The sequence below is a fragment of the Oryzias latipes genome, chromosome 2 (genome assembly GCF_002234675.1).
Source record: "Oryzias latipes chromosome 2, ASM223467v1".
Taxonomy (NCBI): Eukaryota; Metazoa; Chordata; class Actinopteri; order Beloniformes; family Adrianichthyidae; genus Oryzias; species Oryzias latipes.
The window spans coordinates 8,027,839-8,044,247 of NC_019860.2; the positions used below are offsets into that span (position 1 = coordinate 8,027,839).

The following is a 16,409-nucleotide window of genomic DNA, read 5'->3' on the forward strand; positions in this document are numbered from 1 at the left end:
TCCCCTCAGTCCTGAGTTCAGCAGTCAGAACTGGACTTTAGGAGTCCAGCTTTGGAACCTGCAGAGAACCACCAAACAGCAGAAACCCACACTATGGAAAAGACTCCACACTTCTGACTGATGTTCAGGTCCACTTTATTCTTCAAAGTAAAGATTTGGACAGAAAATTGAGAACTAAAAAGAACAGATAAACAGTTCTAATCCCTAGTAGAAAAAATGAATCACAAGAACACAAGAGAGAAACAACAGTCTGGCTCTTTACATGCCTATCAATACATTTTGGGGAAAATCTTTTACTAAAGAAAAGCTTTGCTCAGATGACCAAAAACTGTCAACTGCAGTGACTACCTTTTTTTTAAAAAACTATATTGAAATGTTCACTGACCACATAAAAAGTGTTAGAATTAAACAAAAATATTTCCAGCGATGTCATGTAACACAGGCAAAGACAACATACAACATTAGCATAAAATACTACCTCAATGAAGCTGTTCAAGAGATTAAATAATTAAAATATTAATTAAAGATAAAATAAGAAATTAAACTTTATTAATAACTATTATAATCTTTGATTTAATATCTAATTATCCTAAGTTTGATATGTCTTTGAATGAATGTATGAATGCTTATTGTGTTGTTTTGTGCATTATTCCTTGATTGCTTGAAATAAACCATTTCAAATCAAATCAAATAATCAAAACTAATATTTCTATTTATAGGTTGATCTAGAAAAAACAGTTTGAAGTTTAGCATTTTTTATAAATCAATTCAAGCAGTAAAACTAAAGTTGTATATATATATATATATATATATATATATATATATATATATATATATATATATATATATATATATATATATATATACATATGTCTCACTGTAATCATGTGGCATATTTTTGACAGGAAGATGAAGGGAAATTTTGTATTCAAGACGAGGAAAATTTGTACTCAAAACAGACATAATAAATGTAAAACTAAATGTTTTATTTATTTTCTAAGACATTTTTTTAAAAAAAATTTTTATCATCAATAACATACAATTACCATTGATAGATTATACGTATAAATATTCTACAGTTTAGTTTTACTGCTTGAATTGATTTATAAAAAATGATAATCTTCAAACTGTTTTTCTAGATCAACCTATAAATAGAAATATTAGTTTTGATTATTTGATTTGATTTGAAATGGTTTATTTCAAGCAATCAAGGAATAATGCACAAAACAACACAATAAGCATTCATACATTCATTCAAAGACATATCAAACTTAGGATAATTAGATATTAAATCAAAGATTATAATAGTTATTATTGAAACAGTAATCTCTGGCCACATTTTGTGTTGTTAGGGGACAACACCTGATAGTTTAAACAACACACCAATAGGTTGTTTCAGACCCAGAAGTGTTGGGAAATAGTCCAAAAAAACAGCATCAGGCATGTCTCACATTAGGTGCAAGTTCATGTTTGTAAAAAAAAAGAGAGGATAATAAATCAAAATTACAAAAACAAGTGAGCAACATTAGAGCCAAATCAGATTAAATGGCAGCCGTCTGTAGCGGATGTTGAGAAAAGAAATGACAAAAAAGGTCATTAGGATCAGAAAACCCAACTTCTTCTGATTTTTTCTGTTGGCTTATGGCAGAACTGCTCTGTTGTAGCTTAATCTACACCCCCCTAAATGAGGTGTATTCGTTTTATTCTATTGCATTGTTGTTCATAAACCACACTGTCTCATGCTCAGGACTGGTTGCAATTATTTCTCTATTTGTGATCAATGCTCTATATTTACATTACATTAATAAAGTAACGCCACAAAAAAATCAAAAACATGTAAACTTCATCATTGTTTGATTGCTTTCATTGTGCAGACATTCTATCTCTAGTTGTAGTCACTACACAAGCACACTTTGTTGAATCGATGTTTCATGACTCGATATTAATGCTTTAAACCTGTGATGTATTTTGACAGTAATCTAAATAGATAAATTTTATGTTCAAATCATATTTAAAAAAAAGTTATATTCAAAATAGACATGTCATGGTTGTTACTAAATTTTGCTTTGATATTTTTTGTTTTTAAAGTGTGCACAACTTTATCAGCATATATTTCCTTTTAGCAGATGTCAAACCCTGTATTAATTTTTTATACTCATGTTTCAAATGTACAATTTCAGTTTTAAATAAATCCTTCAAATTTACAATGCGTACTTTTGAGCTTAGAGAGAGTTTTATTTCTTTTAAATTTACATGATCTATTTCTCAAAGTTTCAATCTGTTCTTTTGTTCCTTTTAAGGTGATTCTGATTTGACCCCATCATTTTCATTTGTTTCCTTTTAGATTCAATAATGGCTTCTCTCCTTTGTGTGTTCTCATGTGTGTTTTGAGATTAGATGTTTGTCTAAAACATTTATCACATTCCTTACAATAAAAAGGCTTTTCTCCTGTGTGAGTTCTCATGTGTTTTTTGAGATTAGATCTTTGACTAAAACTTTTATCACATTCTTCACAAGGAAAAGGCTTTTCTCCTGTATGAATTCTCATGTGTGTTTTCAGATTGTATATTTGATGAAAACTTGCATCACATTCTTTACAAGAAAAAGGCTTCTCACCCGTGTGAGTTCTCATGTGTCTTATGAGATCAGATATTTGACAAAAACTTGCATTACATTCTTTACAAGAAAAAGGCTTCTCTCCTGTGTGAGTTCTCATGTGTGTTTTGAGATTAGATCTTTGACTAAAACTTGCATCACATTCTTTACAGGAAAAAGGCTTTTCTCCTGTATGAGTTCTTATGTGTCTTATGAGATTAGATACAGTACTAAAACTTGAATTACATTCTTTACAAGGAAAGGGTTTCTCTCCTGTGTGAGTTCTCATGTGTGTTTTGAGATTAGAAATATGACCAAAACCTTTATCACATTCTTTACACAAAAAAGGCATTTCTCCTGTATGAGTTCTCATATGTGTTTTCAGATTAGAAATACGACTAAAACTTTTATCACATTCTTTACACGGAAAAGACTTCTCTTCTGTATGAGTTTTCATGTGATTTCGGACTTGAGACAAGTAATCAAAGCTTGTACCACATTCTTCACAGACATGGGTTCTTTCAGTCTCAGTTCCTATGTGGATGGACACATTGTGTCCAATTCCTTTTCTTTTACCAAACTTTATATAGGTAGATCTTTTTCCTTTTGGAGATTGTTCGTGTTTCTTAACCAAATATGCCTTTCTGGGTTTTTTTCTGACAGAGTCACTTTCTGACAAGTGAGAGCTGTCCTCACTTTGGACATGTCTTCTGTCTCTTCTCTTCCTCTGATCTCTGTTCTGTGGGTCTGTCTCTTCATCTGTAGTTGATGTTGATTCTGTCTCTTCATCTGTAGTTGATGTTGATTCTTCATGTGGGTTTCCTTCTTCATTCTGACTATCAGCTACATTAAAGCTCTGCTGGTTGTTTAGATCTGCTTCACTGTTCTCATCTTCCTCATAAGTAGGAATCTCCATCAAGGTATCAGTCTCCTGCTTCAGATCAAGCTGATCTTCACCCTGACTGACACAGAATTCCTCTGACTCCTCTTTAATCTGCGGAGGTTCTGGTTCCTCATGTTTCACTCTAAAGTTCCTTTGCTGGTTGTCTGGATCCTCTTCAGATACGCAATGCTGGGGGAGGACTGCAGGAAAAGAAACACAAGAGGGAACCTTTTTATACTTTTATATGACTTTTTGTATTGCTAAGCACCAAGAAAAATCTAAGCCACTTCAAAAGTACTAAAGTTTACAATTTCAATAAAAACATTTTAAAAATCCATCCCTTCATATTCTGAACTCACTGAATCCCTTTCGGGATCATCGAGTCTACAGGGGTGGCCAAAGGTTTTGTAAATTACATTAACATTGGACATTGGAAAGGTTGCTGCTTAAGTTTTTATATTAGCAATTTGCATATATTCCACTCCAGAATGTTATGAAGAGTGATCAGATTAATTGCATAGTCATTCTTTGCCATGAAAAGGAACTTAATCACTTAAAAAAATTCCACTGCATTTCATTGCTGTAATTGAAGGGCCTGCTGAGGTCATTTTTGTAATCTACTTGTTAACTCAGGTGAATGTTGACAAGCACAAAGCTGGAGATCATTATATCAGGCTGATTGGGTTAGAATGGCAGACTTGACATATCAAAAGGAGGGTGATGATTGAAATAATTGTTCTTCCATTGTTAACCTTGTTGACCTGCAAAGAAACATGTGCAGCCATCATTGCGTTGCATAAAAATGGCTTCCCAGGCAAGGATATCGTGGCAACTAAGATTGCACCTGAGTTAAGAATTTATAGGATCATCAAGAACGTCAAGGAAAGAGGTTAAGTTCTTGTTAAGAAGTCTTCAGGGTGTCCAAGAAAGTCGAGCAAGTGCCAGGATAGTCTCCTAAAGAGGATTCAGCTGCGGGAATAGAGTGCCACCAGTGCAGAGCTTGCTCAGGAATGGCAGGAGGCGGGTGTAATCGCATCTGCCATCTGACTTTTGGAAGATGGCCTGGTGTCAAGAAGTCAGCAAAGAAGCCACTTCTCTCCATCAGGGACAGATTGATCTTCTGCAAAAAGTATGGCGAATGGACTGCTGAGGACTGGGGCAAATGTATACTCTTCGATGAAGCCTCTTTCCGATTGTTTGGGTCATCTGGAAAAAGGCTCGTCCGGAGAAGAAAAGGTGAGTGTTACCATCAGTCCTGTGTCATGCCAACAGTAAAGTATCCTGATACCATTCATGTGTGGAGTTGCTTCTCATCCAAGGGAGTGGGCTCACTAACAATTTTGCCCCAAAACACAGCCATGAATAAAGAAATGTACCAAAATACCCTCCAACAGATACGTCTTACAACAATCCAACAACAGTTTGGTGAAGAACAATGCATGTTCCAGCACAATGGAGCATTGTGCCACAAGGCAAAGGTGATAACCAAGTGGCTCAGACACCAAAATGTTGAAATTTTGGGTCCATGGCCCCAGATCTTAATTCCATTGAGAACTTGTGGTCAATCCTCAAGAGGACAAACAACAACCCACTAATTCTGACAAACTCCAAGAAGTGATTATGAAAGAATGGGTTAGTATCAGTCAGGATTGGGCCCAGAAGTCAATTGAGAGCATGAGTACACCCCACTACATTTGTCAGGAAACCTTTAGTGTCCTTTCAGAATCAAATTTTTTTGTGAAATACTATACTAAAAAATACACGTACAAAGGTGAGCCATTGATTGCAAACAAGATATGACAACTTGATTTTCTTAAAAAAAATTCAAGCCCATGTTGCAAAAATGAGTACACCCCAGTCAGTCTTAGGGGAAAAGCCAAACTTCAGACAACTAAGTTCTAATTAAAGGGCATTCAACCACAGGTGAGTCTCATGATTCATTTAAGAGGTGTCCAGCACAGCATGTGTCTGTGTATGTGTAAGACAAGAGAGAAGAGAAGAAGAGCACGTGCAGCGAGATGGGAATGAGGGGGGCAGGGGGGGCGCATTCATGTTGTGTGTTATGGAGGAAGGAGAACGGTAATAGAAGAAGGTTTCCCCATGAATAAATGCTTTTGACTCTTTATTAGCCCGCTTTGGAGAATATGAGTGTCTGAACGGGGAAGTGAACCCCCAGAGGAGGATCCGCCTTCGGCCCTGGAGGAGCCGTCGGAAAGAGGAACAAAGTCATCACGGGGAAGGTTCAACACCACGCTCGGCCATTTCGCTGGAAATCTTTTCAAAAACCGGCCAGTTGCGATAAGAGCCCTGGAGTTTGGCCTAATAATAGTTCGCCCCAAATAATAATCCAATCGGTGACCTGCTTCTCTTCCACTGACTGGTCTTAGCAGCATCGTCCACCATGGTTGATGTTGACGTTCTCGTTCCCGCCTACTTCAACGCAGAATGTTGACGTTTGTAGTGTGTCGATGACGTACGATTCGGATTCAGGTGGCCTGGCCGGTCAGACGGCGGTCGCAATTGAAAAGATCGGAATCAGGACGGCACACCCAAGTGGCCTGGATCACATTTGAAAAGATTGGAATTGGGTCACATAGGGGCAAAAAAAAAAATCGGAATTAGCGTTTCAGCCTGCAGTGTGAACGTAGCCAGAGACATCCAGGCCGTCCACGGAAGCCAACATCTCAACAGGGGCGTCTTCCAATGAGAAGGGTTTAAGAAAATTGCAATGCAAGTTCACTGAAGTTATTGAAAGCAGTAGGAAGCCCAACTGGAGGGACTGTTTCCCGGAACACCAAACGGTGCACACTGCAGAGGAATGGTATGCATGGATATTGTCCACGAAAGTAACCTCTCCTAAGCCCATACAAAAGAAAGCATGCAAGCCATCAGTGGAACGTGTGTCCGAGGTTGTTGACCCCTGATATGTGTTGTGGTTTTACGAAGTTTGTGGTGAACATTTCTCTGGATTGCTCAGAAAAGTGTTCCTACTGGTTCTATGTGTTAAATTACAGAACTCTAGACTTGATGTTTGGTTCTTGCATTATTTTCTTAATTTTTGGAGATTGAAAAAAAATACTCCTTGTTGTTGTAAACTTAGAGGTTGAAAGTCTGATATAAGAAAACTTCAAAAAAATCGCCTTTTTAGTTGTAACGTGTTCTTATTTTGGAGTGTGGCCAGGCTCGTAGCTTCGTCATAGCGGCAGGGTTTCTCAAGACTGCATAGCATCATTTCCGCCTTCTGCGATCTGGAGCTTAGGACCGCAGCTGGATGCAATCTGGTCCAAAGCTCCCCCCGGACTAGCGCATACCGCAGCAAAGCACCCTCCCCGGCCCACTAACACGAAGCTAGCCCAAAGCCGCGGCTGCAGTCAAAAGCTCCGGACCGCATAAGGCGGAAGTGCTGCTACACAGACCTGAGAAACCGTGTAAACAATCATGTGAATTTGTGTTTCCAGTGGTGTCCAGACAAAATAAAGGCTGATGTTATTCCCACATATTTACAGCCAAGGTGCACATTGTGGCATTGCCCGTACAGAGTTTAAGTTCATTCATGGCTAAATATTGTTAGCACCTATTGCTAACTCTTCGTACGGGTACTTGCAAATAGCACTGGCCACACAAATTTACAAAATTTTGAGCGAACAGGCCCTAAATAATAATCTTAACAATAATAAAAACACATTTAGAAGACTGTCTCCTGCTGCTTCATGCTGATTTTACTGTTCTAGAACAGCTGCAGCCTCCCTCAACATCTCTCTGCACAGATTTCTCCATGATAAACTTCTGCCATTTGCTGGCAGGACCAACAACGCACTGACGTCATCGACCCGCCTCCCCCCAGAAAATACTGACTGGAATTAAATGATGCAGCAGTTTTGGCACGGTGGATATGAAAAAGAAAATGCAATCCCCTCTTTGCATTTTCGCTTTAAATATGTCACAGAATAAGCAGCGTTTAAGTAGAAAATGAAAAAGCATTTTGGAGGATTGATTTTTAATTTTATTTGAGTCATTCAATGCCATGTCAAATTAGACATCTCTATTTTAATTTTGCTAGACATTATCTAGAGAACTATCTGATAATGAAATACTGTGCTTTCACATCCGTAGGGCACACTTAAAAGTCTGAAATTTTCTCCAAAATGTACGAAACGTCCTATGGTGCGGTGCGTCTAATGTGTTGTGGCGTGACTTCTGTAAAGAGGACGTTGGAGAGGACTGCATGAGAACAGTAAGGAGGGAAGTGTGGATGTGATAGAAGACTACCCCCGAAATAGTACATAGTGTAGGTATGTGCATTACTTAAAACAACATCATTTTGGAAACCCTGAAAATGCTGCACAGAGACACCTTTATGAAGCACAGTTTAAATTGCAAGCTATCAACTATGCGGAGGAACATGGGTATCGAGCAGCCGCTAAATAATTCAAAATTAATGAATCCATGGTTCCCAAGTGGAAGTAGCTGGAAAACGAATTCCAACAACTAAAGAAGGCGAGGTGGCCCTGAGTTGCAAGATTGACACAGCAATGAATTGAAAATCACAGAACAGCTGGGAGAAGCGTCTCTACAGTCACCATTTGTCTGAAGGCAGTAAAGCTTGCAGAGGAAATGAAAATCGAACATTTTCAAGGAAGTCAGTCTTGGTGCTTTTGTTTTATGAAATGGGGTCACCTTTTGTATCCGGCCAAGGACTATGGTGGCGCAGAAAATTCTAGCTGATTACAATGAAAAACTGTCCATCTTCCGCTCCTACTGCTGCAAACACATCAGCCCAGCCACATCACCAACACGGACGAGGTTCCGATCACTTTTGAGATCCCGGTGAGTCACACTGTCGAATGGCGGGCACAGTTTTACTGAGAGTGGGAGGCAGCGCCGGGCAAGTTACACCACAATTTGTGAATGGATTGTAGATGCTTGGGCTAAGGTGTCTGCTTGCACCGCTTTCGAAGTGCAGAAAAGCCGGTGTCATTCACGAGGAACCGCACAGCAATGAGACTGACTCTGTGACTCTGACAATTATGAAAGGGAACCTGGTGTGTACGGTAGAAATTTAGCCCAGCTGTTCATTTCAAAAACAGAACATGAGGACTTTGATTGATTTTTGGATGCTGATTGATGACTGAAAGAATAAAAGAAAACTTCAGGGCTCTTGTGTTTTGGTTTGTAAGAAACTAGACCAAATGGTTATTTTAGTATTAAAGGTTGCAGACTCTTGATCTCCACTGAAGCTATGAGAATGAAATGTCATTCCACAGACAAACCATCAACAAAATGATCCTGATGCTGCTAAGGTACTTATGGAAATGAAGCAAATCTCAGCAGAGATGCAGTTTTTCTGAACTGAAATAACTGACATTGAACATCCTGAACACTCATGGAGCTGAACTGGACACAGAAAAACCTCCCTGTTGTGTTTCCACTCATCAATGAGGAGCAGTTTGATGAAGATGAAGCTGCACCGGAGGAAGAATCAGTTCAGAAAAAGATGGAGAACAATTCTGACACTAAGCAGTTTTTCACTGATGTATTCAGGTTTGAATCTTTTCTGTCTGCACATCCATGAGCAGGACCCTGTCTTTGGGTTTTAGCTGGAAATGTAGTTTTAGAAACAGAATCTGTCTGAATGTCTGGAATTGGAGACATGAAAGAGGTTTAGTTGGGATTTTGTGTTTGACAGAAAAATATGGTAAAAATGACTGAACTACAAACTTGTATCGACAGATGACGAAACAGCTTTTTTTAAATCTTGCTAACAATTCTTTTTTTTATCTGTTAAGGTTTCATGTTTATCGTTAGCTTGTCGCACTTAAAAGTCTTACATTTTCGACAAAATATCAGGAGTGCCCTATGATAAGGTGTGCCTTATGTGTTGTGTGACTGGTAAAGGGGACGTAGGAGAGGACAGCATAAAAACAATGAGGGAAGTGTGGGCGTGGAAGAAGACAAACCCCAGAAAAGCGGGGGATGTGCATTACGCAGAACAACATCGTTTTGGAAACCCTAAAAATGCTGCAAAGAGACACGCTTCTGAACCACAGTTTATATTGCTTCAAGCTATCAACTACGCGGAGGAACATGGGAATCGAGCAGCTGCTAGAGAATTAAAGATTAATGAATCCATGGTTCACAAGTGGAGGAAATTGGAAAACAAACTCCTACAAGTCAAGAAAACACAGCTGAGTTTCTGGGGAAACAAGGCAAGTTGGAACGAGTTGGAAGACCAACTTGAGTGATGGATTAACGATCAAAGAACAGCTGGGAGAAGCGTCTCTACAGGCAACATGCGACTAAAAGCAGCAAGATTTGCAGAGGAAATGAAAATCGAACAATTTCCAGGAGGTTCGTCTTGGTGCTTTCGATTTTTGAAACAGTGCCATCTTTCCATCCGGGCAAAGACTACTGTGTAATAGCAACATCTAGCGGATTACAAAAAAAAGCAGTCCAACTTTCGCAACAACCGCAGTAAAAAGATTGCCGATAAACAAATCCAGCCTAGCCACATCACAAACATGGATCAATTTTGACATCCCGGTGAGTCACGCTGTTGAGAAGAAGGGGACCATCACGGTAGGATACGCAAGAAGGGGCACAAAAAGGCAAGGCAGCCTGCCTTGCTAATCGACAGAAACTGCCACCTGTGGTGTATTTTATGAAGAAAAAATGAGGACTTCGATGGACTTTTGGATGCTGATTGATGACTGAAAGGAAAAAAATAATCAAACCCAATCATTTTTGCTCCTGCTGCCTTTTTTAAAACACACACTCTAGCATGCATGTTTTACCGGTATGTTTTAACGTACCCGCGCCTAAATACAAATAAAGCACAAATAACTGAAACTGTGCTATATTGTCGTGAAAATACGGTAAGATAATATGATTTGAAGAATGCTGTCGGCTGAACTGACCAACAATGTCTTCCGTCTTTTCAACTGGAAGGGACAGAAGAGACTCTTCCAGTACACACTGTTGATGGACTGCATGTTTAGCTTGAGGCTCAAGATAGAACCGTTGTTGAAGTGAACATGCTGATAGTGTGGAGATGAAGATCAGAGTCACACTGACCTGCTGACATGTGAGAACTGTCCACACTTTGGACATGACTTCTGTCTATTCTCTTCCTCTGATTTTTGTTCTTTTGGTCTGTCTCTTTGTCTACAGTTGATGTTGATTCTTCATCTTGGTTTACTTCTTCTTGTTGGTTTCCTTTTTCATCTTGACAATCAGTTACATTTAAGCTCTGCTGATTGTTTAGATCTGCTTCACTGTTCTTATCTTCCTCATAAGTAGGAATCTCCATCAAGGTATCAGTCTCCTGCTTCAGATCAAGCTGATCTTTATCCTGACTGACACAGAGTTCCCCTCGTTCCTCTTTAATCTGTGGAGGTTCTGGTTCCTGCAACTCCACTTTAGTTTGTTGAGGTTCTTGTTCCTCCTGTTTCACTCTGAAGTTTCTCTGCTGGTTGCAGAGATATTCCTCTTCAGTCATCCAATGCTGAGGGAGGACTGCAGACACAAATACAACAAGGAGCCTTTTAAAATGCACATTAAAGTTTTTTATTACATATTTAATGATTTTAGGGTCTGGTGAGAGCTGGAAGGGACAAATTGAAAGAAATACAGGGCTGAACATAAATGAATACACCCCACTATATTTGTCAGAAAACCTTTAGGGTCAGAATGAAAATTTTCTGTGAAATTTTATACTACAAAATACTCCTACAGAGGTGGGCCATTGCTTGCAAACAAGATATGTCAATTTGAAAAAACAAAAAATAGATTTTCTAACAAATTAATTAAATCCCATGTTGCAAAAATGAGTCCTGTATTTTACGAACTATAAGCCACTAGTTTTGTCACGAACCTTCGACCCTGCGGCTTATTCAATGATGCAGCTAATTTATGCTTTTATTTTGCGGCCGCCAGGAGCACTCCAGCAGTCTGGACTGGATTGCAAAACTGTAAATATGTGTACATTCTTTAATGCTTTGACTACAATGCTTGAAATAAATCAATAAATCAAATCAAATCAAGATTATGTGATCCAAGTTAGATCATTAACCTTAATTTCCCATTATGGAGTTAAAGAAGTAATCAATAAAACTCAAGCATTTTTGACCAAATCCATTTTTCTGTATGAAAAATTCCTAAAAAGAAAAGTAAATTTCTGATATGATCTTTGTTGTAGTAGGACAATAAGGTCATGAATAACCCGTACAGAAAGTATGGTGACAGTCGCTTCAGTATCTTTAGAGCAGGGGTTCTCAAAGTCTTTGTAGCAGAGGGCAAAATTAGGAACTCGACATTAGACTGGGAGCCAATTTTGGTTAAAAAAAAATGGACAAACTGAAAAATGTTTTTTTCTCCAGTTGCTGTTAGAGGTTGCTGCCCAGATCTTCTACTTGTCTAGAAATTGTATCATTTGACAGACATATTTCTTCAAACTTTTTCTTTTGCTCTGGACAAACAATGTCAGCTATGCTTTCAGCATACATTCTTCTACAAACTCCCCGTCACTTAAGGGCTTGCTACGCCGGGTAATTTCTAAAGCCACAACGTAGCTAGTTTCTATCACAGCTTCTCTGGATTTAGCCATTTTTTTTAAACATCTGGTGTGCAACATAGCCTCATTGTAGTTGTTGGAGCTTATTGTTGTTCTCCTCGCCATTAAAATTGTCATAGTTTTTATGATTTTTAACATAGTGACGATATATATAAAATTCTTTTAGCATTGCATTTACTTGCGTGCAAATAAGGCACATGACTTTATTCAGCCCATGAGGTAGGAAAAAGTAAGCATTTGTCCACTTAGTTCGAAAGCGCCTATTCTTCTCGCCAACACAGCATTTTTCCTCAAAGGAACCTGCTCTGGCTCACTTTTATTGAGGGCCTCAAAAGAATTTTTTCCCGCGGGCCGCCATTGGGCCCCGGACCTAACTTTGAGAACCCCTGCTTAAAGGCTATTGAACCTTTTTGTTCTGATTCATATCTCTATTAAAATTTGAAAAAATATATCCAATAAAATAAAGATGTACTTTCTCACAAAATGTTCATGAATTTTCTGACGATTCTTCATTAACAGCTCATATAAATGTAGACATTTATTCATTTTTGAGAGATTATGGATTTTTACAGATTGGTGTTTTCATGGAGCTTGCACTTTGTTGATGGTCCCTTGCCAGCTGTCTTGCCGCTGAGTCACAATTCATAGTTCAAAGAGAACATTCTCATTAAAAAGCACACAAAAAACATCCCTTCTTCTTTGGAAATGCATTTATATTTCACTCTCTGTGTTAATACAAAAGAATTAAGATACTTGCTGACACATTTGAACGTTTATCAGAAGAGTTATTGCAGCCGGTGTAGGTACTATAACCATTTGGCCTTTCAAATGAGGATTACGTCACACTACAGTGGCCCCACTTGGACAAACTACATAGCGTGGAGATCTGCTCGGGCTGTACATATTTTCATTTCACGTTTCCTTTTGTAACCTAAAGTTCTAACTTCTTTACATAACTGCAACATTGGAGCCCTCCAGCCTCACAGTTTGGATCCAGAGCAGCTCAGACGAGGAAAAAAAGGACATTTATGGATCTATTTGTTTGCAGGTGGATCATGCAGTGAACAAACCTGCTATGTGTAGCTGAAGCTGCGGGTTCCAGCTGATATCCAGCAGTCTGCGGTGACGACAGAGCTCCTCCTCGTTCTGGACGATGGTTCCTTCAGCAGCAGAAAGTTGTTCTCTGACAGAACCTTCCTGAGGTTCTGAAGACATGGTTCCTACTCCGATCTTCAGCTCCAACTCCCACAAACACCGCCGTCCTCTTCACTGCAGCTCCGATCGATCATCTGCTAGTCTCACAATCACAGCAATCCACGTTGTCTTTCTGTTCAACACTTCTTCACTCATTTACGACACTTTGGAAAATGCTGAGAGTTACCACACGAACCACGTATCGTCCTTTCTGTCCAAAAACCTCACAAACGTCCCAACAAAACACTACTGTCCTCTTGACACAAGCTAACGCTGCTGGCCTGCTAACACTGCTAGCGCCCCATGCTGTTTACTTCCGGGTCACGTGCAGAAACGTTGTTAAAAAAGAAACGTATAAACAGCTTAAATGAATATCTATATAGTTCACAATGCTTCCAATATTTTATTTTTAAGTTTAAATTCGGAAGACAATAAAAAAGGAAATTCAAAATAGGAAAAAAAATACATTTTCGGGGAAACGTTTTGGGAGCTGTTGTGACGTCATCACAGTCTTTCTCATTACAACGTTCAGATTTGCCAATAAAATGCATCAGACTAAATAAACCTGATCATATTTGTCAATTGTATTTTTAACTACAGTTATGGATAAAAAATTGTTTTAAGTGAACAAACAAAAAACAAAAATTAAACAAAGAAAATTTAAAAGCAATAAGAAAAAAATGTCTCTAAAGAGAATAAAGAGTATAATTAAGCATTAAACTAAAGTAAATAAAAAATACAAACAATAAATTACAAAGTTCTTATTGCAGTGAAAAATAAACAGAACTTCATTAGATTAGCACATTTATAAAGTATATAACTAAGATGTAACAAAATTAAAGAAAAGGGAAAAAAATAAAGATCTTTGGAATGCAAACATTTTTCATCAACATACTGCAAAGATTTTAAAGGTCTTTCTTGTTTTTGTGTCTTATTCAAAAACTTTTTCAATAAAAAAAACTGTTTTGAAATTTTTTACTTGAAATCACAGTTTATTTCACGTTGAGACAAAATGAACACTTAAATATTTTTATTTATTTTGGTTTCCGTTATTCTTCTTGCAGGTTGTTGTTGTTGTTGTTCACCTCTGGGATCCTCCCATCAGGGGTCACCACACCCAGCAATGAGGTCATCTGATCAAATGAGGTCATCATTTAGCATCTGCTTCAATAGAATTCTTAGTATGAGTTGAAGGCTGAAGATAAAGGAGGGATTTGTTAGTGAAAGATCAACTTTCTGTTTGGTTGGTCTTTACAAGAAAACCTGGGGGGTACTCCAAAAAGCAGGTTATGTGAGTTACCACAGTAAGTTTGAGGCTAAGGAAGTTGATAACCTCAGCTTTCGGTTCCAAAAATGGAGGTATGTCTCAGGGTATGCCACGTTGCCATAGCAACTCATGCTCTGAACATAACCTGGTCTGGAGCAGGTTTAGTTGAAGGTTAGTTAGTTTTCAGAGAGGTGAAGCAGCATTGCGTGTCCATTTGAAGATGATTTAGTGGTTGAAGAAGCTCGGATAATACTTTTTCCACCGTGAGAGGGTGATAAGACCACATATGGATGTTGGAAAGATAAACATTTTTGCATTGATATAATTTAATTATTTGCTTAAATAAAGATAAACGTTTTTTTTAGTTAAGTCAGCTTAAAAATAACACATAGTTATCAGACATTTATTTTACTTTCATTCAAATGAATTCAATTAAATAGGTGTAACTTTGGTGCTGCTGTTAGATCGGCACCGCAAGGAATTGTGGGATACCATTCTCTTTGTCTGTCTGTCTGGATTTGGGTTTAAGTGTGGCTTTTTGACCAAATGGGTTTAGTTGTTTAGCTGTTTTACTGTGTTTTGCCGAGTTATTTTGTCCTACTATGCTTATGTCTCTGCACCATGAGTGAGAGTAAAGGAGAGGATGATGAGTTTATATACCACCCCTGCTATGTACAGGTGTAATGATAAAGTCAGATAAATGGTAAACAATTTCATGTTGTGAATCAATATTTTTACTTTCATTTTATTGTTATAAAAATGAAAATATCCTCAGCTTCAAACTTAGACATATGAAAGTTCCAGAAGTACAATAAATTAAGATGTTTGTAGCTGCCTGCCAGAGAGCTGTATAAAGTCCATCTTCTAAGGCAAATTGGAAATTGACCTTGAGATGAACCTTATAAAACCTAATGTTAAAAAGACCAACCTTGAAATAGAATTGCTGGAACACCAGTTTAAAGTGAGAAACAGTATGTTGAGCATTTAATCTGTTATTTGCTGAATGGAGTATAAAGCAACAATCAGCCTTTGACTCTTGACTGACTGATTTTATTATACATAATTTTGGCAAATCATGTCCCGTTCCACCCTGCCATCTCTTTGATCGGCAGGATCCAATGGGGCGTCCACTGGACCGTCTTCATCAGGACATGGGGGGGCCCTCTCACCTCTCATGGTGGCGATGTGGTGAAGAACAACACATGCAGCTGTAATGCCACATGCTCTCTCTGGCCTGTCCCTGAGCCCACATAGGCACTGAAATCTTGCCTTCAGGATGCCTGTAGTCATCTCCACCCTGACCCGGGTTCTCTTGTGGGCCAGGTTGAATTGTCTGTGGTCCAGGCTGAGGTTCAAGTTTAAGGGTCATCAGATATGGCAGACAAGGATACCCCCCGTCTCCCAGCAAGTAAACATGGAAATGTCCTATAATGGCAATTAAAGTGTATAATTTACATAACATTAAAGGCATGACATTGTATTAAAAAAAGAAAGTACGGCAAATTATACCCTAGTGAAATTCAGGGCGCAATGACTCCCTAAAAATTCTGGCATCATGAACAGATCCTGGCCCTTTGGCTTCAATGTTTGTGATGAGGTGGGTGGCATCAAATATTACCTAGATAGTGGGGAACAGTAATCAGTATGATTTAAAGTTTGATAAAAAAGAACAACTGTAGCATATTGTTACCTGCACATTGATTCTATGCATTGACTTTCCATTAGCATAGCCTCCTTCATTGACTGAAGGAGCTTTAATAGGAATGTGAGTTCCATCAATGCACCAAACCACATTTGGGAACCCTGAAATTGGAGGATATACAACTAGAAATGTTGTAATGATTGTGACTGTAAACAGTATGGATATACTGATAAAGCAGTGCTATGTATTCGAAACTGTG

The 16,409-nt window shown here is 38.4% G+C and overlaps 2 protein-coding genes and 1 long non-coding RNA gene across 4 annotated transcripts in view; 1 reads left to right on the plus strand and 2 right to left on the minus strand.

Moving 5' to 3' along the window:
* Positions 1-16,409, plus strand: part of LOC105357660 (NACHT, LRR and PYD domains-containing protein 12) — a 243,950-nt gene that overhangs the window by 94,897 nt on the left and 132,644 nt on the right. The gene's annotated exons all lie outside the window — the stretch shown is intronic.
* Positions 1,207-13,337, minus strand: LOC101161958 (zinc finger protein 436-like). The gene is made up of 3 exons (XM_023962386.1): positions 13,118-13,337; positions 10,550-10,990; positions 1,207-3,678 (listed from the first exon to the last, which is right to left on the minus strand). The coding sequence occupies exons 1-3, from the start codon at positions 13,260-13,262 to the stop codon at positions 2,327-2,329; spliced, it is 1,938 nt and encodes a 645-aa protein (XP_023818154.1). The 5' UTR covers positions 13,263-13,337; the 3' UTR covers positions 1,207-2,326.
* Positions 15,537-16,317, minus strand: LOC105353648. The gene is made up of 2 exons (XR_002289687.2): positions 16,018-16,317; positions 15,537-15,933 (listed from the first exon to the last, which is right to left on the minus strand). It is a non-coding gene; the product is annotated as an uncharacterized LOC105353648 (long non-coding RNA).